Source organism: Lynx canadensis, chromosome A1, assembly GCF_007474595.2.
Source record: "Lynx canadensis isolate LIC74 chromosome A1, mLynCan4.pri.v2, whole genome shotgun sequence".
NCBI lineage: Eukaryota > Metazoa > Chordata > Mammalia > Carnivora > Felidae > Lynx > Lynx canadensis.
Window position 1 is genome coordinate 70,698,474 of NC_044303.2, and position 27,272 is coordinate 70,725,745.

The 27,272-nt window shown below is 44.9% G+C and overlaps 1 protein-coding gene across 5 annotated transcripts in view; it reads left to right on the plus strand.

Moving 5' to 3' along the window:
• Window positions 1–27,046, plus strand: part of UBAC2 (UBA domain containing 2) — a 174,021-nt gene extending 146,975 nt beyond the window's left edge. For 2 of the 5 annotated variants that reach the window (XM_032592407.1, XM_030313333.1), the window contains exons 8-10: window positions 12,157–12,279; window positions 24,182–24,267; window positions 25,878–27,046. In XM_032592407.1, the coding sequence (XP_032448298.1) occupies window positions 12,157–12,279; window positions 24,182–24,267; window positions 25,878–25,923 (255 nt within the window). In that variant the 3' untranslated portion in view covers window positions 25,924–27,046. Of the gene's footprint in view, window positions 1–12,156; window positions 12,280–13,079; window positions 14,815–24,181; window positions 24,268–25,877 lie in introns of those variants that run through there. The other 3 variants (XM_032592411.1, XM_032592408.1, XM_032592414.1) reach the window with 2 other exon arrangements.
• The last annotated feature ends 226 nt before the right edge of the window (window positions 27,047–27,272 follow it).

Here is a 27,272-nt window from a genome sequence, read left to right on the forward strand (position 1 = left end):
CAATGTAAACTTGGTGATTGAACTTTCCAGAAGGTACCTCTGTAAAATCTCCATTTCCCTTAGAAGCAGAGTTAAGGTGAGGCCCTCTATGAATGCATCATGCTTGGTGGAAGCCAAGTGGGAGTTTTGTCAGCAACACACAAATGGAGTCAGTCAGTTGGCACTAATTTTCTTCATTAGCTCTTCCTTCTTTTGGCTTCCAGTGTTTCCTGGATGATTAGCACCTCTGTTTTCAGTAACAAGCAGTCTGTTTGACCTGCAAGGAGAGAAGATGTTGGTGCCTACAGCAGCTCCCCATTATTCACTCATGCGTTTCAGTTATTTTCGTGTGTTCGAGTTAAACTGAACTAGATACATTCTCTCACCCTCGTTTAGTTTACCTTTTGTGGCTGTGAAAATTGTTTCTCTCGTTATCCACCCCAGCGACAGTTGTTAGGTAACATCTAACATATGGCGTTATTATGACTCATATCTGCCTTGTAAATCATGGTAGTTTCTATCATTATCAAGTATTTTTAATTTAGTAAAATGTATTTAGTTTATTAAAAGTGCCCTCAAGTCTCAATGTGGTTTTTAAGTTTAATAGCTTTATGGGAGGTCGACTTCACATACATTATGATTCATCTACTTAAAGTATACATTCAGTGATTTTTAGTATATGCACAGAGTTGTACAAACCATCAACCACATTCAAGTTGAGACCATTTTTTTTACCCCAAAAAGAAAACTGCCCAGTAGAAGTCACTTGCAATCTTCCCATATCCCTAGGCCTAGGCATATTTGGTAGTCTGTTCTCTATAGATTTGCCTATTCTGGGGGTGCCTGACTCGGTCAGTCAGTAGAACATGAGACTCTTGATCTCAGGGTCATGAGTTCAAGCCCCATGTTGGGGGCAGAGTTTACTTAATAAAAAAAAAAAAAAAAAAAACTGCCTATTCTGGACAGTTCATACACTATCTGGTCCTTTGTGACCAGCTCATCCATATTGCAGTATGCATGCTTGATGTGTTTAAATAGCAGGACCCATCTAGTAGACCTTTATGCTGGCAGGTGCCATCTCATCGAATGAGTTTCTGTCATTGCCCCTTCATCTGGCTGGGTCTCTAAGCTTCTTACTCATCTCTTGGCCCCACCAGCACTACAGTTTCCATTAACACTTACTTTCCACAAAATATATTTAGTAGTCCAGCCAGGCTCTGGGGAGTGTCACAGTGACCAAGACAGCATGATCCTTCCTCTCCCTGAGCTGAGAGTAGAACAAAGACAATTATAATAAAATGTCATGATCACTCTTATAGGAGAAGCAACCTAGCCTCACCTGTGGGGGGTTAAATAGTTTCTGGAGGAGGAACATTCTGCATGGAGCCCTGAAAACTATATACCTGTACCTTCACATGTGGTGTGTGAGTGTGTGTGTGTGGTGTGTGTGTGTGGTGTGTGTGTGTATGCAGCTGAGGGGGTCCACCTTGATCCAGAGGGAGCAAGTTCTCAGCCTAGATGAACCCAGGCCACTTAAAGACAGCATGTGGCATACTTCTCAGCACTTTTCCTTTTTAGCTTTGCTCTTTCACTTTTTGGTGCAATTTGATTTAAAAAACCATTCTTGTAAGGTTGCTGTGCTGCCTTGTCAACCAAGCAATCTAATCAGTTAGAGCTAGTTCTTTTATGACTTTTTTCTTTTATGAGTATGAAGTGTACAGCATCAGGTGTAGGATAAGTTACTAGGGCTTAGCTGATAAAAATCTGCAAATTAAATGAAAATTAGGTGCAAGAACTCTATTTTCAAGTGAAATTAAAGCTAAGCTGTTGATGTCAATCTGTACCTCCTTGCAGAAACTGCTGTCATGGTTTTGGTGTTCTTCTAGCTGATCACACTGACCTTTTTGACAAAATTCAGAAGACAAAGATAGGATCAAGCCAAATTCTAATCCCTTTCCAAGACTGACTCATTAAGTGACCTCGAGAAAATCATTTCTATTTTCCATTCTGCCTTGTGTCTTCATGAGAAAGAAGAATGTGGGACAGTCTCATGATGACATACTCAGTATTTTGGAGAGAGAGAGAAGGTATCAGCAATCCTAGTCTTTTTTATAACTTTTTTCTTTTATCTCTTATCAATCACTTTTTCAGACCACAAATGAATTTAGAGATGAACCCTGAAGCAGACATAATGTAAGCAGGGGCATATTAGAAAATCATCCTCCTAATCATTTGACAAATTTTTCCTCCCCCAAGAAAGCCACCCCCTTGGGTTTTTGAAACCAGAAAATGATTCTAGTCAGGAAGGATCCTTGGGGTACCCAGAAGTTTCTCAGGAAAAATCCTTCTGATCATCTTGAAAGGGCTTGAATTTCATGGAACCCACTCCAGGTTCAGACCCAGCAGCCTGATTCTGCGGCTGACAGATGTGGTTTTGTGAATAAAGTAGCAGGAGCCCAGGAATTTCCAGAGTGGTGAGTAATGACTCTCATCTGAGATCATAACATAGATGAGTGATACTGAGATTTTTTTAAATCGTACTTTTTAAAATGATAGAGATTTATGCACGCATTTATGGAGGCTGGATTCCCAGGGTGGAAGGACGCTGGGCAACAGGCATAGCTGGTGGCTCAAAGCATGGGCTCTGGGCTGGGAGCGATTCTCTGCATGGGCTTTCCTCACTCGGAGACTGTCCACGCTGCAGTTCTGGTAGGTGTGGTTGCTCAAGGAGCTCACAGTTCATTCCAGGTCCTTGATCAGTACGGTGACACTCGAGAGTAGTACAGGAGAGTATAAAATGGAGGCCCTTGACCGGTGTCTGTCTGCCCAGGAATCCCTCCTGCAGCAGCTCTGGCAGGTGGCCAATGGGCTCACTTTGAGCGAGAACTGCTTGGCTTCAAGATATTCTTTAGTATATTGATTAGGAAGAGGCAACTCATAATTAGTTTAAGGATCATTTAGTCCAGCTTCCCATTTTACAGATGAGGAAACTTAGACTCTATTATATTCTCTAAAATTGGCAACTTGACTGAGTTCTCTGGAAGTTGAGCAGAGAGAGAGAGAACAGTAAGGACTTGGATTGCCAGCAAAGAGGCCAGTTACAGACACAAAACAAGGGCTGGGCACTGTACAGACTGCTGGGGGGAGGATAGAGGGACCAGGGGAGGGCGTTTCAGGGACAGACACACTTTGAGTAGACATTGTCTCAAAGAACACTGAGTGGAGGGAACATGCAGGAGAGAGTAGGAAATAATTTAGGATGGGTCTGGTTTTGGAGGACCTTCAAACATGACAGAATAGTTGAGATATGATACAGTAAGATTTTCAGTTGAAGCAGTGGCATGTGAAATAAGGAAGTTTCACCTGGTGTACCAGTTGGAGGGAGCAGCATTGGTGACAGTGATGTCACTCACATGCCGGAGTGCATGTTGGATGGGTCGAAGTTGGTGACAGTGATGTCACTCACCTGCCAGCTGTGCATTTTGGACGGGGTCGAAGTTGGTGACATGATGTCACTCACCTGCCAGGTCGGGGTGTTTTGGATGGGGTCGAAGTTGGTGACAGTGATGTCACCCACCTGCCCAGCTGTGTGTTTTGGATGGGGTCAAAGTTGGTGACAGTGATGTCATCCAAGAGGCTGTTGGCTTAATCTCAGTGGAACAACAAGGATTTAAAAGTGGCAGATCCCCTCTGAAGGAAAATTCAGCATACTTGAGAACTGGCTGGATTTTCTGTACAAAGAAGAGAGTTGGGTCCAAGAGTCACCAGGCTTTCAGGATGCGACGCTAACATTAGAGGGACGGTTGCCGCCCGCCCTGGCTCACAGCTCGTTGAGGACAGGCAGGGGACCGAGAGGTGATCACTGAAGACATGAAAATGGATGGCTTCTCTGTGGAGGTAAATGTAGAAAGAGGGGAAATCTTGAGTAACACCCAATCTCACTTTTAATAATGATTTCACCTCTTCTATCAAAAATACTTACGGTAACAAGCACCAGCACTAATTTTAATTTTGACTTTTACTTAATAATTTTGTTGAGAGCTTAAGTGAAGGATTAAAAAATAATGACCAGAACTTCTGCAGACAAAGAAGGGGGAAAACAAGAGCTAGAATGCAGAGGTGAGTAATTTCCATACCGAAAGATGCTTTTAGTCCTGTGTTCAAGGAAGCCTCACTGAAGTCCTTGCCCTGTGCGGCTCTTACCGTAACTTGTGCTTGGTGCTCTCAAGCATGTAAATAAAACTAAGAGAAAACTGTACAACGAGAGCTAGATGTCCTCTTCCTGCGCCAGATGTGCCCGGGGTGTGAGGGGGGACGTGTTGTCTCCCTCATACCGCCCTCACCACTGCCTCCTCCTCCCAGTCCAGGTGGAGCGTTCTCATGCTCTGCCAAAATCAGAACCCCCACCCCGCAGAAAGCTGTGGACAGCTCTGATCCTGGCTTTCCCTGGAGGAAAAGGTGTCCATCCGAGAGAGGGGTCGGCACACCGGCCTTCGGAAAATGATGCCGGGCTGAGCACTCCCAGGCCACACCGGACCCTTGCCGTGAGGGCAGGCAGCAGGGCGGACGGCCAAGCCGAATTCGGATCCTGCTGTTCTGCTTCCCAAGTCCTCCCCCTGCCCCATCGGGAGCCTTGCTTTGTGGCAGCAGAGGGAGAATACGTCTCTTGAGTTTGCAGCTAAAGTTGAAACTAACTGTTGTTAAAACTGTACCCGTGTCTCAGGACAAGTAAGAGTGGCTGGGGTGGGAGCCTGGGGCCTCCTGAGAGAAATATCACTGTGTGGAACACACGAGACCTGGGGCGCACGTCTGGTGGCTCGGCGGCTCGTGCCCCAGGGACGTCGCTCCTCGCAGCCCTTCCTGATGGCAGCCCCTCCCCTCACTGGGGAAGTGCCCTTCCCCTCACTGACACCCAGGCCGACACCCCTGGGCCTGCCCCCCCCCGCCCCCCGACCCGAGAACGTGGCGGGCAGTGAGGCCGGGGCAAGAACAGAAGGGGGAGATGGGCAGAAAGGAGCGTACCTCAGGAACTTCTGCCTTCCGAGCCAGAGGCTCTGGAAACTGAGCAGAACGATGTGTTTTGTCTCCTGATCGTACTAGTGTGGAAAGTGCTCTCTGTTTTGCTGAGAAGAGTGGTATGAAATGAGTATCTGAGCCCCCAAAACTGGTCAATAGCATAAACCACAAAGAAAAAGGAAAACCAAGAGCTGTGAAACTAGCCTGGGATTTTGTGCAAGTTTTCATCGAGTGTCTCTCCCTCCAGCTTGTTATTTTTCCCACACCTGCTAAGACTGCTTGCTGCTGGACAGCACGGGAAGACCACTAACACACTGTGGGCAGACGCAGGGGGGTGACACCGTAACACAATGTGGACAGGCTCAGGGGTGTAGCACTTCGGTTAAGCATCCACCTTCAGCTCAGGGCTCATGAGTTCAAGCGCCACATCAGGCTCTGTGCTGACAGCTCAGAGTCCGGAGCCTGCTTTGAATTCTCTGTCTCGCTCTGTCTCTGCCCTTCCCCCACTCACTCTCTCTGTCTCTGTCTCTCTCAAAATATTTTTAAAAAAAAAGGCCAAAGTAACATGTAACAGAATTGAATGCAGGAGCCAATACGAGATTCCAACTATCTTCTGTTAGGTCCGACCTTTAACAGATTCGCAGCAAAAGAAAACAGTGCTTTCTTTTGTGAATTGATTTCTTTTTTCATGTCCCTAAAGAATGTATCAGCCCTCATAGAAAACAGGTTTTGGAACACATTGTTATTTTTTGTAAAAATACATTATCTTAGCAAGTGATAAGTTTGTGATTGTTATTAATGAGTTAGTAAATATTTTAAGACTGATGAAAAGGCAATGGGGAACCATTGAAGGGTTTTTAAGTAGAAGAGTGACATGATGAGATTTGTATCTTAGGAAACTACTGTTGATGCAAGTGTGAAATAAGGCAGCGAAAGTGGGGTGGAGAGAAATGAATGGAGTCAAAGACACTGAGGAGTTACAGTTGACAGAGCCTAGTGGTCTGCCTTCTGCAAGTGGGTGGGGTGGGTATTGACGTCATTCCCCAGGATTGGGGACACAGGCAGAGGGGTGGGATTGAAGGTGAGTGTTATTTGGACATGTGTCATTTAAAAGGTTTTTTTTAATGTTTATTTTAATTTGAGAGAGAGAGAGTATGAGCAGGGGAGGGGCGGAGAGAGAGAGATACAGAATCCGAAGCAGGCTCCGGGCTCTGAGCTGTCAGCACAGAGCCCGGTGTGGGGCTCGAGCCCACGAACCGTGAGGTCGTGACCTGAGCTGAAGTCAGAGGCTTAACCGGCTGAACCACCCGGGCGTCCCAAGGGACGTGTCGTTTTAGATGTCTCTGAAACATCTGAGTGGAAGTGTCCAGGCAACAGTTGGGTATGTGGCTGTGGGGTACACTAAAGCCCTAGGAATGCACAAGCACCTAGGGACAGAACGTGGAAAGAGAAGTAATCCTAAACAGAACCTTAAGGGGCACTTGTATTTAAAGGATATAAGCAGGAGAAGATGGCTCGGAGAGAAGAGAGAAGGCCTGACTAGAGAGCTAGAAAGCCCAAGAAAGTGGGGTGCCACAGGAGCCGAGGAGGGAATGGCTGTAGGGTTCAGTCCCTCTGGGGTTTCCGGCAGGAAGCGGAAGTGGCTCCGTTGGGTCAAGCAAAGGGTGTAATTGGTACCCTGCAAGAAAAAGGAAAAAACTAATGGATAGAAGACCAGACTGAGCTTCTAGAAAGCAGGGCGTTGTCTTCTCTTCCTGGCCTCTTTGCCTAAGGTACTAGCAGGTACATTAGCAGACACTAGTCAGTTCTGTTGATTTTACCTTCACTGGTGCTACTAAAACAGACTGGTCTTTTCTGTCCTTGAACCTCACGGTAGGTCATCCCCATTGTGAATTGCTCACATTAAATGAATAGGTGTTTCCTGAGCATCTGTGGTAGAACTTCCCAGCCACTGGGTTATGGTCACAGATGGGCTGAGATATTGATCCCCTCAGCCCACAGGGCAGCTGGTGGCAAGCAGCTTTGGCTGTCTGTCCTGTGTGTCATGCAGATCGATCTCTGTGTGCCATGGAAAGTCTCGGTCTGTAACAAGGTTAGTAATTCCTTGTATGGGTGCCGCCTCACCTGTCTGCCTGAGGCAGACGTCACCTCACAGTGTCATCACTCTCCCTGCTGAATCCACACCCTCCCTCTGAATCTTCCTGACACCGGTCCCCAGGCAGCTACAGACAGCACAGTAGAGAGAGGTGGTCCTGCTGCCTGTTTTACTCTTCAAAATCCAGCACACCAGTAAAGCCTTTCAGATCACCGAAGGATGCATTTTTTTTTCCCAGTGACCAACCTTTTTTTATTTTTCTTTTTTGAGAGAGAAGGTATGCCCTCACACATAGTGGGGGAAGGGCAGAAGGAAAGAGGGAGCCCTACGTGGGGCTCCATCTCACGACTGTGAGATCGTGACCCGAGCCGAAATCACAAATGAGACACTTAACCAACTGAGCCACCAAGGCGCCCCATCCAGTGACCAGCCTTTTTAAAATAAGATGATGATGCTTCTGGAAAGAATTTTAATTGTTCTAAACCATCACACTGACAATGTCCACTCTGTAATTGGTCTTCATTTTGCTCTTTGACAAAACACCTCCTTGGCTGGAGAATTGAGTTTAGGCTGCACTGAGCCTAGAGCTGTGCCAGCCACCTAGGAAGGTCGTAGGGAGTTCCATTCTTACCCCATCGCAACCCTGTAGGATCCCACAGTCGAGTTGGGAAGACCAGAAGTAACACTGTAAGACATAATGCAAATATTAGATGGTTGTAATAGCCAATGTATAATAAACTTTTAGAAGTTCTCAGACTGTGTTTTAAATGCTTTACTTGTATTAACTCATTTATTTCTTATAATATCATTATGAGATAAGTGCAGTTATTATTTCCATCTTACAGATGTGAAAACTGAGGCTCAGAGAAATTTTGTTTTAAACTAAGGCCTAAGGTAAGTGGCAGAGCTGGGATTTAAACCCAGGTAATTTGGCTTTAGAGACCACTCTCAGTCACTCAGCTTCCTCTGCCTTTTTGCTCCTCTGTCATGACTCCTTAGCACCGCTTTGCCCCTTGAAGTAGGTGTAAACCTATGCTCAGCACCCTGTTTTTGAACAGGTTGACAGTGGTTCTCCTCTCCATTGTTGAGATCATCCTCATCCTTTAAAATTCAACTGAGCCCCCATCCTCTTTGAAGTTTGACCCCCGTGCTTCACCCTGCACCTTCCGAGCCCTTTAGCTGATGCCACTCAGCTTCCTTCTTAATTATATACCACCTTGCCTCCTGATTTTTCCCATTTCTGCATGTCTTGCCCTCCCCTGAGGAGGGCATGGGCCCCACATGCACCTGGCTCGTGCCCTCCCTTGGGAGCTGCCCACAGAAAGCCACTAGTGCGCTCCTCCAACCCAGCTTCTCAGTGTAGACGCTTCTCAGTATACACACCACCTGATCATCCCATCCTGAAACCTGCCAAAGCCTTTAGAGGTGCGGTTCTATTCCATGTGGTGTCCACTTAATAAAACGTTACAAACTTTACTGTTCTCGACTGGAAAGTTAGTCTTTTTTTTTTTTTACAAGAAATTTTATTTTATTTGAAAATCTCCTTACCAACTAATAACAGATATTTCATAAAACGGCTGTTCAAAATGCAAGCTGTTTCCTTTTTCCTCTTTTAAATATGTGGTTATTGCTTTTGAAGAAGACAAAGTGAAGGAAATGTTTCCTGTTTGTAGAAGCTCATAGTTAACCTGCATCGAGAGCAGATTAGTGTCAAAACATCCTAGAGCCTAGAGCTCCTGTAACTTTCTGCTTTTTAAGCACTTTTTCACCATCACAGGAGCAGAGGGATTAGGGTTCAGTTTTGCCTTGCTGCTCTTCCACTGTCACTCCCTTTGAAGAAATAAAACGTTGCAGTTTCAACCAAAGGTTCATTGCCCTTCCCGCTGTCCTGCAGCCGGCAGGTGGTGTCTAAGGCCTGTGCCTGCTTGTGTCTATAGCACGTTTTTGTGGTAGAGTACCTCAACCTAGACACTATGGGCATTTTGGTCCAGACCATTCTTTGTGGTGGAGTCTGTCCTGAGCATTATAGGACGTCCCTGCAGCATCCCTGCTCGCTACACACAGCAGCACTACCATCTTGTCCCCCGCCTCCCAGCCCCTACCAAAAATGCCCCTAAGACATTTCCACATACTGCCTGGGGAGCAAAATCACCACTGGTATATATCCACAAAATAGTTTAAATAGTATACTGTTCTGGGGCGCCTGGGTGGCTCATCGGTTGAGCGTCCGACTTCGGCTCAGGTCATGATCTCGCGGTCTGTGAGTTCCAGCGCCGCGTGGGGCTCTGTGCTGACCGCTCAGAGCCTGAGCCTGTTTCAGATTCTGTGTCTCCCTCTCTCTCTGACCCTCCCCCATTCATGCTCTGTCTCTCTCTGTCTCAGAAATAAATAAACATAAAATTTTTTTTAAATGTGAATATAAGTGGATCTACACAGCTCAAATCCATGTTCAAGGCTTAGCTGTACATTATTCATTTCTCTCTTGAGTCATTTATTTTTTTCTCATTGATTCTTTATATATTCTGGTTATTGGTTATTATAGATATAGATACACACACATCTGTGTCTACACACACACACACACACACACATACACACACACATCCACATCTTCTTTATCTTTTCATCTATCAGTGGACACTGGGCTGCTTCCATAATTTAGCTATTATAAATAATGCTGCTATAAACATAGAAGTTCATGTATCCCTTTGAGTTAGTGATTTTGTATTTTTTGGGTAAATACCCAGTAGTGCAATTACTGGATCGTAAAGTAGTTCTATTTTTAACTTTGAGGAACCTCCATACTATTTTGCACAGTGGTTGTACCAATTTGTAGTGCACGAGGGTTCCTTTTTCTCCACATCCTTACCAACACTTGTTTCTTGTGTTTTTGATTTCAGCCATTCTGACAGGTGTGAGGTGATATCTCACTGTAGTTTTGATTTGCATATCCCTGGTGATGAGTAATGCTGAACATCTTTTCATGTGTCTATTGATCATCTGTATGTTTTCCTTGGAGAAATTTCTCTTCATGCCTTGTGCCCATTTTTTAATTGTCTTTTGGGTGTTGGGTTGTATTAGTTCTTAATACTACCCCTTTATTGGATATGTCATTTGTAAATATCTTCTCCCATTCAGTTGGTTGCCTTTTAGTTTTGTTGATTGTTTTCTTCATTGTGCAGAAGGTTGTTTTTGATATAGTCCCAACAGTTTATTTTTGCTTTTATTTCCCTTGCCTCAGGAGACATACCTAGAAAAATGTTGCTGCAGCCAGTGTCAGAGAAATTACTGCCTATGCTCTCTTCTAGGATTTTTATGATTTCAAGTCTCACATTTAGGTCTTTAATCCATTTTGAGTTTATTTTTGTGTATGGAGTAAGAAAATGGTCCAGTTTCATTCTTTTGCATGTAGCTGAACGATTTTCCCAGCACCATTTGTTGAAGAGACTGCCTTTTTCCCATCATATATTCTTAACTCCTTTGTCAAAGATTAATTGACTATATAACTTTGGGTTCATTTCTGGGCTTTCTGTTCTGTTCCGTTGATCCATGTGTCCATTTTTGTGCTGGTACTATACTGTTTTGATTACTACAGCTTTGTAATAGCACTTGAAGTATGAAATTGTGATGCCTCCAGTTTTGTTCGGTTTTGTTTTGTTTTGTTTTGTTTTGTTTTGTTTTGTTTTTCAAGATTGCTTTGACTATTTGGGGTCTTTCGTGGTTCCATACAAATTTTAGGATTGTTTGGTCTAGTTCTGTGAAAAATGCCATTGGTGGTTTGATAGGGATTGCATTAAATATGTAGATTGCTATGGGTAGTATAGACATGTTAACAATATTTGTTCTTCCAATCTATGAGCATAGAATGTCTTTCCATTTATTGGAGTAATCTAAATCTTTAAGTTTATTTTTTCAATAAACTTATTTTTGTATATGGTATGAAGTAAAGTCTAATTTTATCTTTTTCCATGTAGCCATGTGTCCCATTGCTGTTTATTAAATGATGTGTCCTCTTCCTGCTGACTTGTAATGTCTCCTTTATCATAGACCAAGTGCCAGTGCTTTTGATTCCTAGACACTAAGGATCTAATCCTTCTATTTATTTTACACACTGAGCCTTGCTTATGATGGGTTTTTTCCTCGTGGGTTTTGAATTTGGAATTCTAGGTATTTCCCAACTGGAGTTTTAGCTATAAATCCCATGTAATCCCAGGGTAAGAGAGTGGCCCTCTAGAGTAATTTTACATTTGCTTTTGCTTGGCTCGTTAGATATATCCCAACTCTATCCCGGAACCAATTCTTGTGTCAGTTTTGATGGGTTTTTAAAACACATTTTTCATGTAACTTCAACCTCAGATTTCTCATTTCTTATTTCTTAATTCTCAGGCAGGCCAAGATTACTGCCCTCTCCCTCAGAGAGACTACCTTTCCGGTTTGTTTTTTCTCATCTTCTCTTTCACTGAGGGTGTTGTTGCCATTTGAGGGTTGTGCCTCTACATAGGTAATAAGCTCAGAGTCACTACCTCTTTCATACTCGAGGTCTCAGCACCTGAACCCAAATAGATGATGAAACCCAAGTGGTTCTAGGTTAGCAGGATGTGCTCGCCCATGCAGCCCCACCCCTGGCAGATTGCTTGCTTACTGTTCTGGTTTTCCAGCACTTGTTTTGGGGATGTTGGGGCCTCCATTTGTTCCTTCTATGTTCAGCTACGCATGTGAAATATTCTTTTATTTTGTCTAGCATTTTTAGATGTTCATAGTAGGAAAATTTTCATGTTGTCTTAGTCTGTAATTTTTCCTAAATCTAGAAATAGAGAAGATATAAATTGATAAAATGTTGGCAGATAGCTAAAAACATGGGTTTTTATTTTATTTTATTTTATTTTATTTTATTTTATTTTACTATAGCGGTGTGATGCTATAGGGTTTGGATGGCTTGCATTCAGCAGACCAGTCTTTTATTTCCCAGTCTCTACATGTGACCTCATGGTAAGAAAAGGCACTTCCAAGCATTAATAAGATGGTTCTCTTCTGTGTCTGATGATTGCGTATTGGTCTCTTTTTAGGGAGGAATGATCAATTGGAATCGTCTTTTCCCTCCTTTACGTCAGCGACGAAATGTAAACTATCAGGACGATCGGCGGTCTGAACAACAAGCATCTCCTCCTCTAGAGGTTTCTGAGGAACAGGTAATCAGTAACACTGGTACTTACCCTAAACCTGTGTTTCAAATTTAAAAAGAGTTTAGGTGAACAAGACTTGAAAGAAATCAAGCATATGAATGCAAAGATTTTGAGAACAGTTAAACCACTGCTAACAGTGATGACACTTGGGCCTTTATTAGCTACTGAGGGTCTTATAAGTTTGAGGAAGGCATAATTTGAAAAAAAAAATGCATTGTGATCACTTATTTTGAAATCTATAATACTTTATATATATAAGAAACTACTGAGGTTTGTTCTCCGTAAGGGGTAGGAGACAACAGGACTGGAGGATAGGAGGGGTGGTGCTTCTCTGAGAGAACCTTTTGTATGGTTTTGACTTAGGAATCAGGTTAATGTTTCACAATATTTCACAGAAAGCAATTCAACAATAGGGAATGCTGTAAAACTAAAAAGAAACAAATAAAAGATCCAACTGTATTTTAAATGAATAACATAGGAGAGAGGGAAAAATTAATTTTGTAACTTTCGAACATAACATGCCCTCATTCTAAAGAAAAAAAAGGATTGCAAAGAAATCTTAAGCTCTTCCTAGGTTTATTTTCACAGGAGTATGAGTATAGCAATTCTGAAATTATGTTGGTTGTATTATAGATTTAAGCAGATGAGGAAATAGGTTGATCTTACTGTAGAAGAAGGATAATACAAATACAGAAAAGGGAGAGCAAGGAAGAACCCTGTAGGGTAGGATTGGAATTAGAGGTATCAGCATAAACTCGTGATTTAATAAGAGTGTGTGTGTGTGTGTGTGTGTACATGTGTTTTAGCTCTGTCAACCTAAAGGAATCAGTGGCATCCCAGTAACACTGACCACACCTGCTGCCCAGATCTCATCTCCAAATATGTTGGCCCACTGACAGAAACAAGCTTCTTGAGAGAAATGGTGGGTCCCAGGCCCAGGGTTGGGAAGGAACAAGATGACCCTGGACCACCATGCAAGGAATTAAGGAAGTACTCTCATAACTAAGGGTTCAGGTCCCAAGGACACCAGAGCCAGCTTGAGGGTGTCCCAGTGACCAAATTTGGGACATCAGATTTGGGTATCAAAGTAAGTAAGGACAGTACTTAATATAATCCACTGGGCAGGGGGGTAATCCGTGAGCTCATACTGATGTTAGGAGATAAATTTTTATATAGGTATATGCATCCACAGGGAAAAGGAATGTAAAGAAGTAAGTAGAGAGGATTGTGGATGGTATTAGAAAATCATAATTTTGCAACTATCAGAGTAAAAATCAACTCGGGGACAAATCATCAATATCTGAAGAACAGGCTATTTATATAATCTCCAGGTATCTCCCCCAAAGTTGCTTATTAATTACAAAAGGAAAATAGTTAACTATATAGTGGAGAAACGGGGCACCAGCTTAACCACATCATCAGAATCAGTATACTGGTAATGGAACAGAGAGGCTGCTGGCATGTCCTGGAAGGACACATCAGTTATGTCTTACAATAAAAAATCCGTAACTTTGATCATAAAGAGAAAGCAGATGAACCAGTTTGAGGGACATTCTATAAAATATCTGACCCATATTCTTCAACAATACTCATGCCGCAAGCTGTTCCAGATTAAAGGGGACAAAGAGGCATGTTAACGAAATGTCAGATATGATCCAGAAATGCAGTCCATTCTGTCCTGAAATGCAGTGCAAACATTTTTGGTGAACAAACATTTTAGAGCCAGTTGATGAAATTGGACTGTGGATTAGATCATAGTTTTATATTAATGTTCAGTGTCTGCGATGTGGTATCTATATGGACTGTGATTAGGAAAGAGAATATTCTTATTCTTGAAAAATATACACTTGAAGTACTTAGAGGTAAAGGGACATGGTATGTGCAACTTAATCTCAAATGTTTCAGGAAGAATAAGTGAGAGAGCATATAGACTGAGGGAGAGAGAGAGAGGGAACGCAGCTGTGGCAAAGTAACAGCGAATCTGGATGAAAAGTAATTGGTTCTAGGTACTGTTCTTGAAACTTTTCTAGAAGTGTGAGATTATTTCAAACTAGAAAGTTAAAAAAAAATCTGTGAAAGAAGTTTAGAGCATTGTAGTAACAACACTTTTAAATTTCCTTCTACATACATTGTTGTCTACTCATCAAATAAATCAGGTGCAGCATTTCATAGCTGGTCACACCGTCCAGGCCATCACCACCCCTGTCCCCAGAGGACATAAAGGTCAGTTGGACCCAGGGCACCCAGTCTGTGTGGCAAAGCTGTATCCTGACTTTTTCTGGAATTCATGAGGGGCCTCTGGTCAGAGCTCCCACGGCCACCCTGGATTAGGCCACCGTAAACGCCTTGGAAAGAACCCAGTTGAATGTGCCTGATGAATTGATCCGGCTTGCCCCCTCACAACTTCTCACTCAGACTGATCATTTTCATGGCTCCTCAGGACTGTAAGAGGTGCAGGAAGGAGCCAGTTTTCTTCCACGTCCATTAGAGAATTTTTTTTTTAAGTTTATTTATTTATTTTGAGAGAGACAGAGACAGCATGAGTAGGGGAGGGACAGAGAGAGGAGACAGAGAATCCCCACAGAGCCTGATGTGGGGCTTCAACTCATGAAACCGTGAGATCATGACCTGAGAAGAAACCAAGAGTCGGACACTTAACTGACTGAGCCACCTTGGTGCCCTTAGAGAATTTTTAGAAAAATGTTATCCCCATAGCTATGAAAATAAAGCCCAGTAACTCATTTTGTAAGATATTTATGATAACAGATTCAAAAATAAGCTAATGCTCTCAAATTCAGGTAAAAAGAAAGAGTTCTGTTATATTACTGTTTACTTACTTGTGCTAGAACCACAAGTCACATTCCTGACAGACCGTTAAGGATATGAGGTATTTAAGGTGAGATAGCTCTTTGTGTTGGCACTTTCAAAAAAAAAAAAAAAAGTGTCAAAAATAACAATGAGGAGAATGTGTGTAATTGAAGTCTTCAGGGTTTTTTAATGAATCATTTTCCTTGATCCTCCCAGAATGACAGCAGGTTAACATGTTGTCATTATCAGTTTAAACAGCATTAACTTCTTCCTTGCTCTGGTATGAAAAGATGTAAATATGTGAGAGGCTGTTTTTAACATATGCTTCCTTATTTATCATTGATTTTCTAAACCTTGTTTCTTGTGTTTATTAATTTTCCTGAAAATGGTCATTACAGACTGTCATTGCCTTAAAACCCAGGTTCTTCCCTGGCATTGTTTATTATGTAGACCCTTGGCAATATTTGCGATAGGTGCTAGCCAAGCTGTAAAAGAGGGGAAAAAATGTTCTTGCCCTCAGGACATTGACAACAATGTTTAGAAATGTATAGTTAATATATAACCTCTTGGTTAGTTTGTTGAGGCTAGACACTATGTAAAATATTATCTATTAGTAACGTAGTAAGATAGCTTGGACGAACAAAACCTCCCGATGCTTAATTCTTCAATTAAATGTGCTGTATCTTTTAAATATCAGAGTCATGCAATTTTAATGCATTAGGGAACTTAATAATTTTCTAAGTTAAGAACAATGAAAACTATTGTTTTCTGTTTTTCTGATGTAAAAAAAAATACTTAAGGAATTTTAGTGAGAGTTCTTTCAGTTCGGAAAACAAAGAATATTCTAAGAATGAATGTGCATCTCTTATTACATCTCATAATAGTCTAACATACAGCCATAGAAAAATTTTGCCACTTTTTCTACTTCTGCTATTGGTAAGTTCCTGAATTTTTGGGTCTTCACAGTCTACTGTTTTTCAACAAGTGGACTCAACACCTTTGCCAGTTTAGTGCCCCTTGAAGATGCCGTCCCCAGCCACCCCCCATTTAAAAAAAATTTTTTTAATGTTTATTTCTGAGAGAGAGAGCAAGTGAGGGAGGGGCTGAGAGAAGGAGACAGAGGATCCGAAGCAGGCTCTGTGCTGACAGCAGAGAGCCCGATGTGGGTCTCGAATTCATAAACCATGAGATCATGGCCTGAGCTGAAGTCAGATGCTTAACCGACTGAACCACCCAGGTGCCCCCAGCCCCAGCCCCTTTTAAGAATCTGTCAAAACCAAGTGCCACCCTATAAAAACTCTTTTTAATAATAAAATGTGCTCAAATGTCTAATATCTTAAAAAGAAATAGATACGTTATTCCATTTCTCTTTCTTCTTTTCTTTTTAAACAGGGATTTTCATATTACACCTATAGTCAAAAATAACAATGAACTTCTGTCATTAGCCTCCTACTTTTTTTTTTAATCAAAGGAGGAAAAAACTTACCAAGTTTGTCTTTCTTGAACCCTTCTACGCTTAGAAAATGACCCTTAAGTTTATCCTTAATGGAATACATAGGTAAAAACGGGCAAGGAAATTAAGCAGGATTAAACCAAGCTAGGGCTCGACAGAGGGAAGATAAATGGACTGGTACAGATTCCAGCTTCCTGCCTTCCCGTCGCACTTCTTTACTTCCTAATCAGCCAAGAATTACCAGCTGTCTGCTCTGCATCAGGCTGGCCACTGGGCTAGGTTCTTGAAATACAGAGATAAATAAGGCATAATTTCCTGACCTCAAGTGGTGCAGAGCCCGGTATGGGGAGCCAGGCTCAGCGACATCTCTAGTCAACTGTGCAGAAGTATTCCAGTGCCACTGAAACTAAGAAAGGACCGCCAGTGCAGGGAGCGGGGAGGGCAGCTCCCATAGTCCTGCCACCGGGTGTGAACTCCCACTTCTATGCTGTAGGCCCTGAGCAACCATGGCAGGATCTTAAACCGGGAGTCACATCATGGTGTTCCCCTGGAGGGTGGACTACCCATGGAGGAAGGGGCGTATTATAACCATAATGTAACTTATTCCATCCCTGCCCAGGAAATATGCTTACGAGTGCTTACGAGACTCTTGCTTTAGTAAGTTGATAATACGTGAGACCCGTCCTGTGGATTCCACTCATGGCGTCCAAAATATTCATTGACCCGACTAGAGAGAGAATGGCCTTCAGCACACAGAACACTTTCAGTCTTAGCTGATAAATAGCAAAATGCATTTAGTCAGGAGAATCTTAATCTTAGTGAGGTTTTCTTCTCTCTTCCCTTCTCCAGAATCTTCACCACTGTCACCATAAAAACTCACCTGATTCAAACAGTTCCCCCTCACTAACATGTATGTATTTTGGGGTACACTTTGTACTTCTGTGTATTTATAATTGTGAGTTGGGAACTGGTCCAGTAGTGACTCAGCTTTTATTTCCCTGGTGATGGCGAGCTCCATGAGGGCTAATCCCATCTCTTCCTGTTTCCCACGCCACACGGAGCCTGACACACAGAAGGTGCCCGATGGTGGTTAGAGCAGGGCTAAACGTGAAGGTGTGAGAGTGGTATTATGTCAGACTTTTCCATCTGTAGGCTGGAAATAGGTTTTCTCAGAGAATAGCAAAGCTAACTGTGTTAGAATGAAATATTGTGTGGCAGTCAAATAATTAACCAACTCTGGGGGGGTGGGGGGTGCCTCATTCTGCTGGGTCTTCTAAAAGATATAAGCAGTGGAGCTCATCCAGTCTGTTGTGAGGGCCTTCTCAGTACCAAAGCCTGAGCAAAGCAGAAATGCAAAAATAAGGGGCCTCTGAGCAGCCTGTAGCCAGACAGGAGCATAAAATAACCAGAAACCATTCACTCCCCCAATGTGTGTGATCAAAGGGGTTCAGCATTTCTGAGGAGGAGGGGAATGGCCAGGTATCCAGGGGAGAGAAGCACACTGAACCACAGGTGACCTGACCGTGCACTTGCAGTGGGGAAGCCACGAGGTAGGAGAGTCAGCTTGCCCTGAGCGGCAACATGGTTGTTATAATGAAGGGGAGGGAAGGGTGAGCCACATCCCCAAGACTTCTGCTGGGGTGCTCCTCCCGGCAGGGCGTGCGTGTGGCCCAGATGGTGTTGTGCCGTGAGGGGGCAACCAGCGTGGGATTGGGGTGGGCATCATTCAGGTGGGCATCACTTCCTGCAAGCGTCAGAATTTGGGAAGTAGAACCCAAAAACCGTTTGCTTTTGACACCCTTAGCTAAAGGGAAGTTAAAGAAAACCACAGTCTTCACTTGAACAAAACAAGAGGAGTATGTCACTGAGAGGAATTGCCATGTTTCATTGGGATGAACATCCTGATTCACTGGTGCCAGAGAGTAGTTGCATCGTCGGTAGAAGGCAAAGTAGGACTTCATTTATTTTCTTGAGTGAGAATTAGCTCGAGATCGGAGGCCCACATGTCCCAAATCATAGAGGATTGTTTTTTGTTTTTTATTTTTGTTTTTTGTTTTTTCTAAGGAAAGGAAAACTGATAGGGATTTATTTCCATCCCTATAGGTTTCTTTTCTTGTTCAACAGGGTCTTTCTTTGGAAAACGTGTTCTAGGAAAAACTCATTCTGCCTTGTCTGTCTTCAGAGCACTGCCATCGGTGGTGGGAGAGCTCACCCGCGGCACCTGCTCCTGTCCGCGTTCCCAGCCTTGTGCGGGGCTGGCACACGGGGCGGGGCCTCGGGCCCTTGACCAAGAGCTGCCAGCAGAGTCACAGGTCGCTGGGGGGATGTGCCACACGGCTAGGCTACAATTCCAGTACCCGCCCCTCGTTGCCAGCCCTTACGCAGAGATACCTCTGAACCTTCCTCTAGAAAGTCAAGTCTTCAGTTACAGAAGACAGGCATCTGGGGTTACACTCAGGCACCTTCTGTTTTTATGAATGAGGGATGTGGGAGACAGGAGGGCCTAACACTCTGCATGCTATAACCCAATTACTGTTTAAAGCAAATAGAGAAAAGGATTATTTTGTTGAGACTAGAAACCCAGATGAACTCTATTCTGATGTTCTGTGGTGAGAATGTTTAGACAGAAGATTCCCTGTGATGCATGAGCAGAAGGAGGGGACTTACTGTGCTCCAAGATGGAGAAGGAATGTTGAAAGAAACGCTTTTCAGAAAATTCTATGGGCCCTTTTTTTTTTTTTTGGTAAGTTTCCCAGACAGACCACTGCAAAGCCAGCCAGTCCGAGACTGACTGAGACACCAGGTGTGCATCTGCAGGTCTCGTGGTGGCAGTGGGTGTGTGCAGCGTCCTGAGTGTTTTACCAGCTTTATCATTCCAGCCCCAAGCTGTTTATTGGTGGTCTTCCCCCAGCAGACGGTCAGTTCGTTAAAGAACTTACATCACTAAACTGAAACTCCTTCTCTAGCCACTGCTGGGCACGTTCTGTGTGCCAGGCTCTGTGTCAGGTGGGGGACACAGCAGGCACAGTCCCAGCCCGCACGGAGCTCGTTGTCTGCCTGCCGGGGAAGACCGACAACACGGAAGTCACTAATCCCAGCTCACCGAGGATACTTCACACAGACCCTCGGGGAGTCTGTGAACGTTCGGTGAATGAATGACATTCCTATACTGTCCACAACTTGACTTAAACCGATCAGGAGGTGTTTTTGTATTTTTATCTTATAGTCAAGACCAAGAGATTTTACACTGACATTTTCTCTTCCCATGGACGTTCTATCTGATCAGGTAACAGATGGCTCTCATTCCAAGAGCTGAACTGAAAAGACAAGAAACAGCCTGTAGAGGAAACAAATTAGGTTTCCAGTGTGATTTGATGTGTTATGTAGCTAATATATATGCCTTGGATGGGGAGGGAGGTGAACTGAGTGTCTGTAAATACCATTATTTATATAATGATCACAGCTGAATATTTGCTAGAATGTATACAAATATAAAGTTTTCTAAGAGTCACTAAAATAATGTGGGCTTTTAGAATTTTATGCTCACCTTTTAAGAAAAGATTTTTCCTATCTTTTCTACTTCATCTGGGCTCACCACGTTAGTTTTCTTAGGCCAGTTCTTGCATGTGCCATTTAAACACTGGAAATATGTAACAAATCATTCTGGCGTTGGTTTTAAGCGTGGCTGTGTTTAACTGTGGCAGGATGCGTACATGAGGGCGAATTTCACCTTGAACCTCATGTTTGACCGAGCGTCCCGGGAGGGCTGATTTTCCGCCCAACACTCTCCTTCCAGCCGCTCAGTGCTCACTGGGGCTCCCTGAGAACACGCATGCGCTTGATCATTGTAAAACACACATCAGTTCTTCGACCAACAAAGGATATAAAGCAAGTAAAGTGAAAGCAGCTCAAGTGAATGCTGAAAACCAAAGCCAGGGGTGGTTTTGTCAGGCTGTGGGAACCTCTGAACTGAGGCTGCAAGGGTCACAGGAAAGGACTCGCACACCTGGGCCAGTCAGTCTTCAGCAGGGTGAGAATTATGACAGGGGGCCGTGCTCACTGAGCACCTGTCAGGCGCCAGCTACCAGGCGACCAGGCCAGGCCCTTCACTCACGTCTCTTATCCCCAGACTGTGGGAGCACTGAAAGCCCACGGTGTAGTGGCCCACCTGACTCACGCGGTGAATACATGGCATATGGGGGCCTGAGCCCAGAGCTCAGACTCTCCCTGCCCACTGACAGGCTCACCCCCTCCCAGCAGTGGTGGCTGGGATGACTCTCTGGCACTTGGGTAACATCTAAAACGGCTGCCAGCCTCCTCTGTGTTTTTCTTTGAAGGAATTGGGCACTTTGGGAAGCCTGTGTGTATTTGTGCATCTGACCACAGGTCTGCATAGGTCTCGGTTTTCTCTTTCTGCCATTTGAGCACAGGAGTTCGTGTTTCACGTGCTAATGCAACCTTCACACAGAGACAATGACAGAGTGCGCTAGCACTGGACAAGTTGGGCTTCTCCGCACAGGGAACTATAAGTCCGCGACAAGTAAAGGCTGCATTGTTATAATTGTTACATGATAACGAGATTGTTCTGCCACCCAGGGGAGCTGGAGATCCCCAGTTCGGCTCCAGTTCTTATATCTGGATGTGAGCTTTGAACCAGCTCCCAAGAAAGGACAGCAGTGGGGTGCACCGCCCCCTTCCAGGCAGCCTCCACTGAGAGATGCCAGCAGTTAGAAAACACCTATTGAACCTGCTGTCTCTCTGCTTCTCGTCTTTTCTGGCTGATTGTTGTCCACATTCCTAAGCTCAAGCATACAATTTCATTTTTCCTTAGATGTTTACTATTTGGGACACCAGAGAAAATGTACAGATACACTTTCTTTTTTTTTTTTTTTTTTTTTATTTTATTTTTTTTTTTTTTTATTTTTTTTTCAACGTTTATTTATTTTTGGGACAGAGAGAGACAGAGCATGAACGGGGGAGGGGCAGAGAGAGAGGGAGACACAGAATCAGAAACAGGCTCCAGGCTCTGAGCCATCAGCCCAGAATCTGACGCGGGGCTCGAACTCACGGACCGTGAGATCGTGACCTGGCTGAAGTCGGACGCTTAACCGACTGCGCCACCCAGGCGCCCCCTTTTTTTTTTTTTTTTTAAATATATGAAATTTATTATCAAATTGGTTTCCATACAACACCCAGTGCTCATCGCAACAGGTGCCCTCTCAATACAGATACACTTTCTTAGTGTAATTGTTCAGTTTTTAAAAAGAACTGTTAACATTATTTCTACTTTGTTTTTTCATCTGGTTAAAGCACCAGGTGGTTCCGCCGTGAAAATTCTGCAATCACACTTTTCTTCTCACCCCTAAACAATGCAGAAAGCTCTGAAGCCAGCTTTGGCTAAAGGGGCACGGTTGCTGGCCTCCAGAGGATGGACAGCCAGCGGCCTGCTGCAAGCTTCTAAGTACATCAAATGCGCTTCTCAGCAAAACCTGTGAAAAACACGGCCCAGTTGCCAAAACCAACAACAGTGCATGTGTGGTTGTTCGTTTCTGAGAGACTGAGTGAACTCGGGAGGAAGCCTCACGTGCAGAGAAGGCTTCTCCACACCGACATCGCGTATGTATGTAGGACATGACCCGGCCGTCGAGGGCCTGAGGGGTCCCCTCCAAGGTGGTGCAGCCCGTGCTGGAGCTGTGCTTTGGTGGCCTATATGGCCAGCCCATCATCAGCCTCCAAGCCAAATTCAGAGTCCGTGGAGGGAAGACTCAAGCACCAGCTGGAAGTTGTGGCCTAGCACCCTCACCTGCTGGCGGTGGGGGTCTGGCTCACACGCCATCAGCTCCGGTATGAATCACAATTTGGCAGATAGATACTTTTATTCCTGCTGGCGAGGTGCCAAGAAGCAGCCAGTCTTTAGCTGTGCTTGAAGCACCAACGGTGACAAAGCGGTGATCGTGAATGTCGCGTGAGCCAAACTGAAGTCGTTAAGGACCGCCACGTTGCTGGGTGGTAGCGTCGTGTTTGTGGTAACAGAGAGAAGGCAGGTGGAGCTGCCCACCTCCTCCTGGGCCACATTAGCTCCACTAAAGATAGTGGTTCTTAACTGTCAGTTACTGGAATAAACGTCATTAAAGGTTATTTCAATCCAGGAAATGACCTAGGAAGGATCACCTGGATTTGACGTGCGCCCAGCCCAGGTCCTCGAGTATGCTGCTCGGGGTAGAGAAAGCAGGGCGGGTCATCCTGTTCGAAATCCCCCCAAGGAAAGAGGAAAATGTGGATCCTCGTAATCAAATGGCAAAATTGATGTTTCACGTCTGGCAGAGCCTAAAATAGAGCATCAGATGACTTGAGTGTTAAGAAGAGTGTTGTGGTCTGTCGACACCACCCTGCTCCTGCTCACACAGGATGTCATCAAGACATCTGACAACTGTAAGAGATACATTGGTGACATGTGGAATGGATAATAATATGAAGTGGGCTTTAAACCAGTTAAAAATCTCTAAAAAGACCAAAAAAAAAGTTGGTCAGCCACTTGAATAGAAAGGGAGGTCTGTAGTGAGTTTGGGGCCCTACCTTTGATTTTTGCCTGCTTGACATTTTCATCAGTCACTTGACGGGGACATTATAGAGGTTTGCTACTCCAGTTCGGAGGTGATAAAATTTTGAGGGATCTGAGTAACCTAGGAGACAACAGAATTGAAACTGAAATTAGGGGTGCCTGGGTGGCTCTGTTGGTTAAGCATCCGACTTCAGCCCAGGTTATGATCACAATGGTTCATGGGTTCGAGCCCTGCATCGGGCTCTGTGCTGACAGCTCAGAGCCTGGAGCCTGCTTCAGATTCTGTGTCTCCCTCTCTCTCTCTCTCTGTCCCTCCCCTGCTCACACTCACTCTGTCTCTCAAAGATAAATAAACATTAAAAAATAATAATAAATTAAAAAATAAGTAAACTGAAATTTCGTTTTGGTTGGCTAGAAAATGACCAGAGGGAATTTAACAGATGTGTGCAGTCCTAAACCCAGAAGATCAAATATAAATTTACAGAGTAGGATTTGAGAAGCCCAGGGAGTGTTTTCAGTAGGCGTCAGGGTAACTGGCCACACTGGGATGGTGTGGGTATGCACACGAGCACAGGCACATGCCCATACACAGGTGTGCACGCTGCCGAAGTGTTCCACTGCTGTGACAAGGGCTGCGAGCACAGGACAGCAGCAACGGGAGAGCATTGGGAGGGTGGGGCGCTTCACTGGACAGAGATGGATCCTGGAGCACAGGAATGAAGAAAGCAGCCCCGGCCCCCATTCTCAGGAGGGTCACAACACAGTGACAGGGAGCCCAGGACACAGGTCAGTGGAGCCACAGAACTTTTTGTCTGGGCTTCCTTCTGGTCTGGGAGAATGGGAAAGGGCCAGGTGCCCCCAGAGTCAGTGGATGAAGAGGAGCTACCGAGGCCAAGGGCAGAGGAAAAGAGCCTTCTGGTAGAGGGACCCTGGCAGTAAAGGCAGGAGAGGGTTCCACGGCACCCGGGCCGGACCAGGAGCTGGGGCGCTGGCCTGGAGCAAGAAAGATGGGGGAGGATGGCCTTCAGACCTTCAAAGTGCTTCACCCAGGAAAGGGACTAGGATTGTTTTCTGTTACTTGAAAGGGTGAAATTAGGACCTTTGAAGTCCCACGGATGACAGCGAGAGGCAGATTCTGCTTCTGTGGAGGAAGAACTGTCCATCTTGGCCAGTAAGTGAGGGAGTGTTTGTGATACCCTGGGAAAGGTGGTTCTTTCCTTGAGCAGGAAATGAAAGCAGAAGATTCTTGCCGTTCTGTCCACACTGTCCCCCAGCCCGGGGAGTGGGTCTCCCACATGTCACGGCCTTTTTCCCAGGCACCGAGCGTCCCTTCAGAAAACAGCTGTCAGGTGTCTCGCCACAGCCCACAGCAAGAGATGCCTGCAGCAGACACGTGTGTGCGTGTGGAGAACGGAAAGGAAGCTTTCTGGAAGGAGGGCCCTCGCTGCATACATTTTTTAATGCTCCTCTTAACCCACTGAGTGTTCATGACGCACTCTTGAGGGATCACAGCCTCGGTTTGGAAAACACGAGCTAGAACCCGCCTCTCAGAAGTGTCGCCTGCATGTCTGCCTCTGCTCAGCTCGGTTAGCATCTGTGTCCCTGAGGCTCCTTGAGGGAGGAGGGGTCTGGGTGTGGGCAGGGCAGAGAGCTTACTCCCATCTCCTCCCCTGCCACCCACTGGGCTCCCCACCTTCCTCCCTCCCCCCCACCCCACCCCCCCTCCTCCTCACTCCTTTCCCCCAGCCCTGCCCACAACCCACCCCCACCCCCGCAGCATCAGGCGTTTTCCATACACTTTGCACCGAGGGCACTATTTTCTACAGGAAGGATCAGAAGTGGTGACCAAGTCCTCAGTCCACAAGAGCCTCTTTAACCCACACGTGGGGAAAATCTCAACATGTGTTACAAAACTTACAAAAGTATGTTTCAACATACGTACAAAGAATAGATTCCTTTGGCTGGTCTGGCGTCATAGATCTATTTATAATACATTTGAAAATGGGAAAATAGGTTATGCCTAAATTTCAGTGGCACTGCCTGCTTCATGGAAATCCTATGTTGAAACTGCAGGAAACCTCTGTGTTTACAGATTCAGGATTTGTGGTCACGAAAATGCAAGCCTCGTCCTCCCTACCCTTGGTGACTTTCGCTACGTCCTTCCCCCTGGTTCTGCCCCAGGCTTCACCTCCTGGTGCCCACGGCTGCTGCCCGGAGAGCCCCCGCAGCCAGGACCTTAGCAAATGCTGCACCTCACATGGCAGGTTTTCCTTCCCTGGCCTTGTGATTCCAAGAACCTGCACACATTTTTGTCATCGGTGTCTGCCAGCATCAGAAATTAATGTTCAACTAAGCGATTGTTCACACGCACAAGGAAACGTGACTTGGAGAAGTTGTTTGCAGGAATCCCACCTGACGCTGAAAGGGCGTGCAGAGTCGTGTGAGCGGGGCTGCTGTGCAGAGTGGCTTTCCAGGCCGCACCCCACGGGCTCGTCCACCCTCTGCTGGTCCTGGCGGGTCGCTTGACCCTTGGAGACTCATTCCTGGTCTCTCAAATGAGAGTTAAATGAGATAATTACACTTATTAACCGTACGTTAAGCACTTTAAAATGTGCCTGTTAAAAAAATTTTTTTAATCCTATTTCACACTGAAATGAAAATTAGGGTTTGTTTTTTTTTTTAACCTTCTCTGCAGAACTCTCCTGAAGAACACCTGGGGGGCTGATGGATTAGTAGCAGGGTCCTCAGCCTCATCAGGTTTCTGGTTTTGTTTGTTTTCAGGTTGCTCGGCTCATGGAGATGGGATTTTCCAGGGGTGATGCTTTAGAAGCCCTGAGAGCTTCAAATAATGACCTGAATGTGGCTACCAACTTCCTGCTGCAGCACTGAGGGTCCTGGGCAGCGACACACAGACTGGCCAAGCTGCCGCCCACAGCGGGCGGGCACCGGCCCCGCTACTGAAATCAGCCTGAGGTCACGCTCTCTGGCGCTGACGGTCTCCCATGTTCTCGTGGGCAAAGGGCGGTCCCCGCTGCTCCTCCCTTAATTCCAAGATCACTGCTGTTAAAAGAGTATCGAAAATAAGTTTGCCATTAAACTAGCATGTATTTTCTATATTTTTTTATTGGGCATTTTCCTTAGTTTGAAAATCATCACTCATTCCTGATGTGTTTAAAATACATTAAAGTTGCAGGTTTCTGTAAGCAATTGAATAGCACCACTGATGGGAAGTTACTGTAATATTATTCTTTCTACTATAATGGATCCTCCTACATTATATCTGATCATAAATGCTACCACTGGACAAAGGGGAATGTTATTCAGGAAGAACATGGCAAAATATTCCTTATGGACTTTTTCTCATCACTGTTTTTTTCCTCAAATTTGCTTTCAAGCCTCAGTGACTGTTTGGTGTCCACCTTTCCTAGGGGGTGAGCAGGGCGTGTCTGCTGCACACAGTCTTGGCCAGGCCTGAGTGTGGAGGGAGAAACAGAGAACCAAACTCTCTCCACACTGTTCCGGCCCATTTCAGTCCAGGGAATCTTTCCAACTCCCTTTCCCTCACCTCCATTAAGAAATAATGATCATCGAATACTGATTCAAGGTTCTGGAAAACTCTGTGAAACTTAGCTGGGGTTCCTTTTGCTCAGAACATCTACAGTTAGCCTCTCAGGCTGGACGTGGAAACAGGATGGAGAGAGCAGGGGCTCAGCCCTGGAACAGCCGCAGGGCCCACCGCGCTGGAGGCGCGTCCTCCCCGGCCCGGGCGCATCAGGACTTCCGTTGCAGCCAAGGCACACAGCGGAGGACACGGGCCCCTGCAGAAGGGAGGCGGAGGTGGGAAAGGCAATTGTGTGACTCCTACGTTCTGCAAAATGAGCAGAAATGTATCAAATTGATGCAAATTTGGACAAGTGTAATACTTATAATAAAGTTTTTAATGTGTTTTACTTTGCGGTATTTTTTATTCGACTTACCTAAATCTTTGTTCTAAGCTGTGTAATTTATCAAATATAAAACATTTTTTTTGCCAATGCTCATCATTCTTCAGAAGATTTGGGTGCTTTTTTTTTTTTCTTTGGAAGTAGGAGAAAAGGCCCCTTTGTTCCTGTAACACTGGCCCCGTGAGGCCTCATCTGTAGGCTTGTTAGGGCATCAGGCTGCTCGGAACGGGAG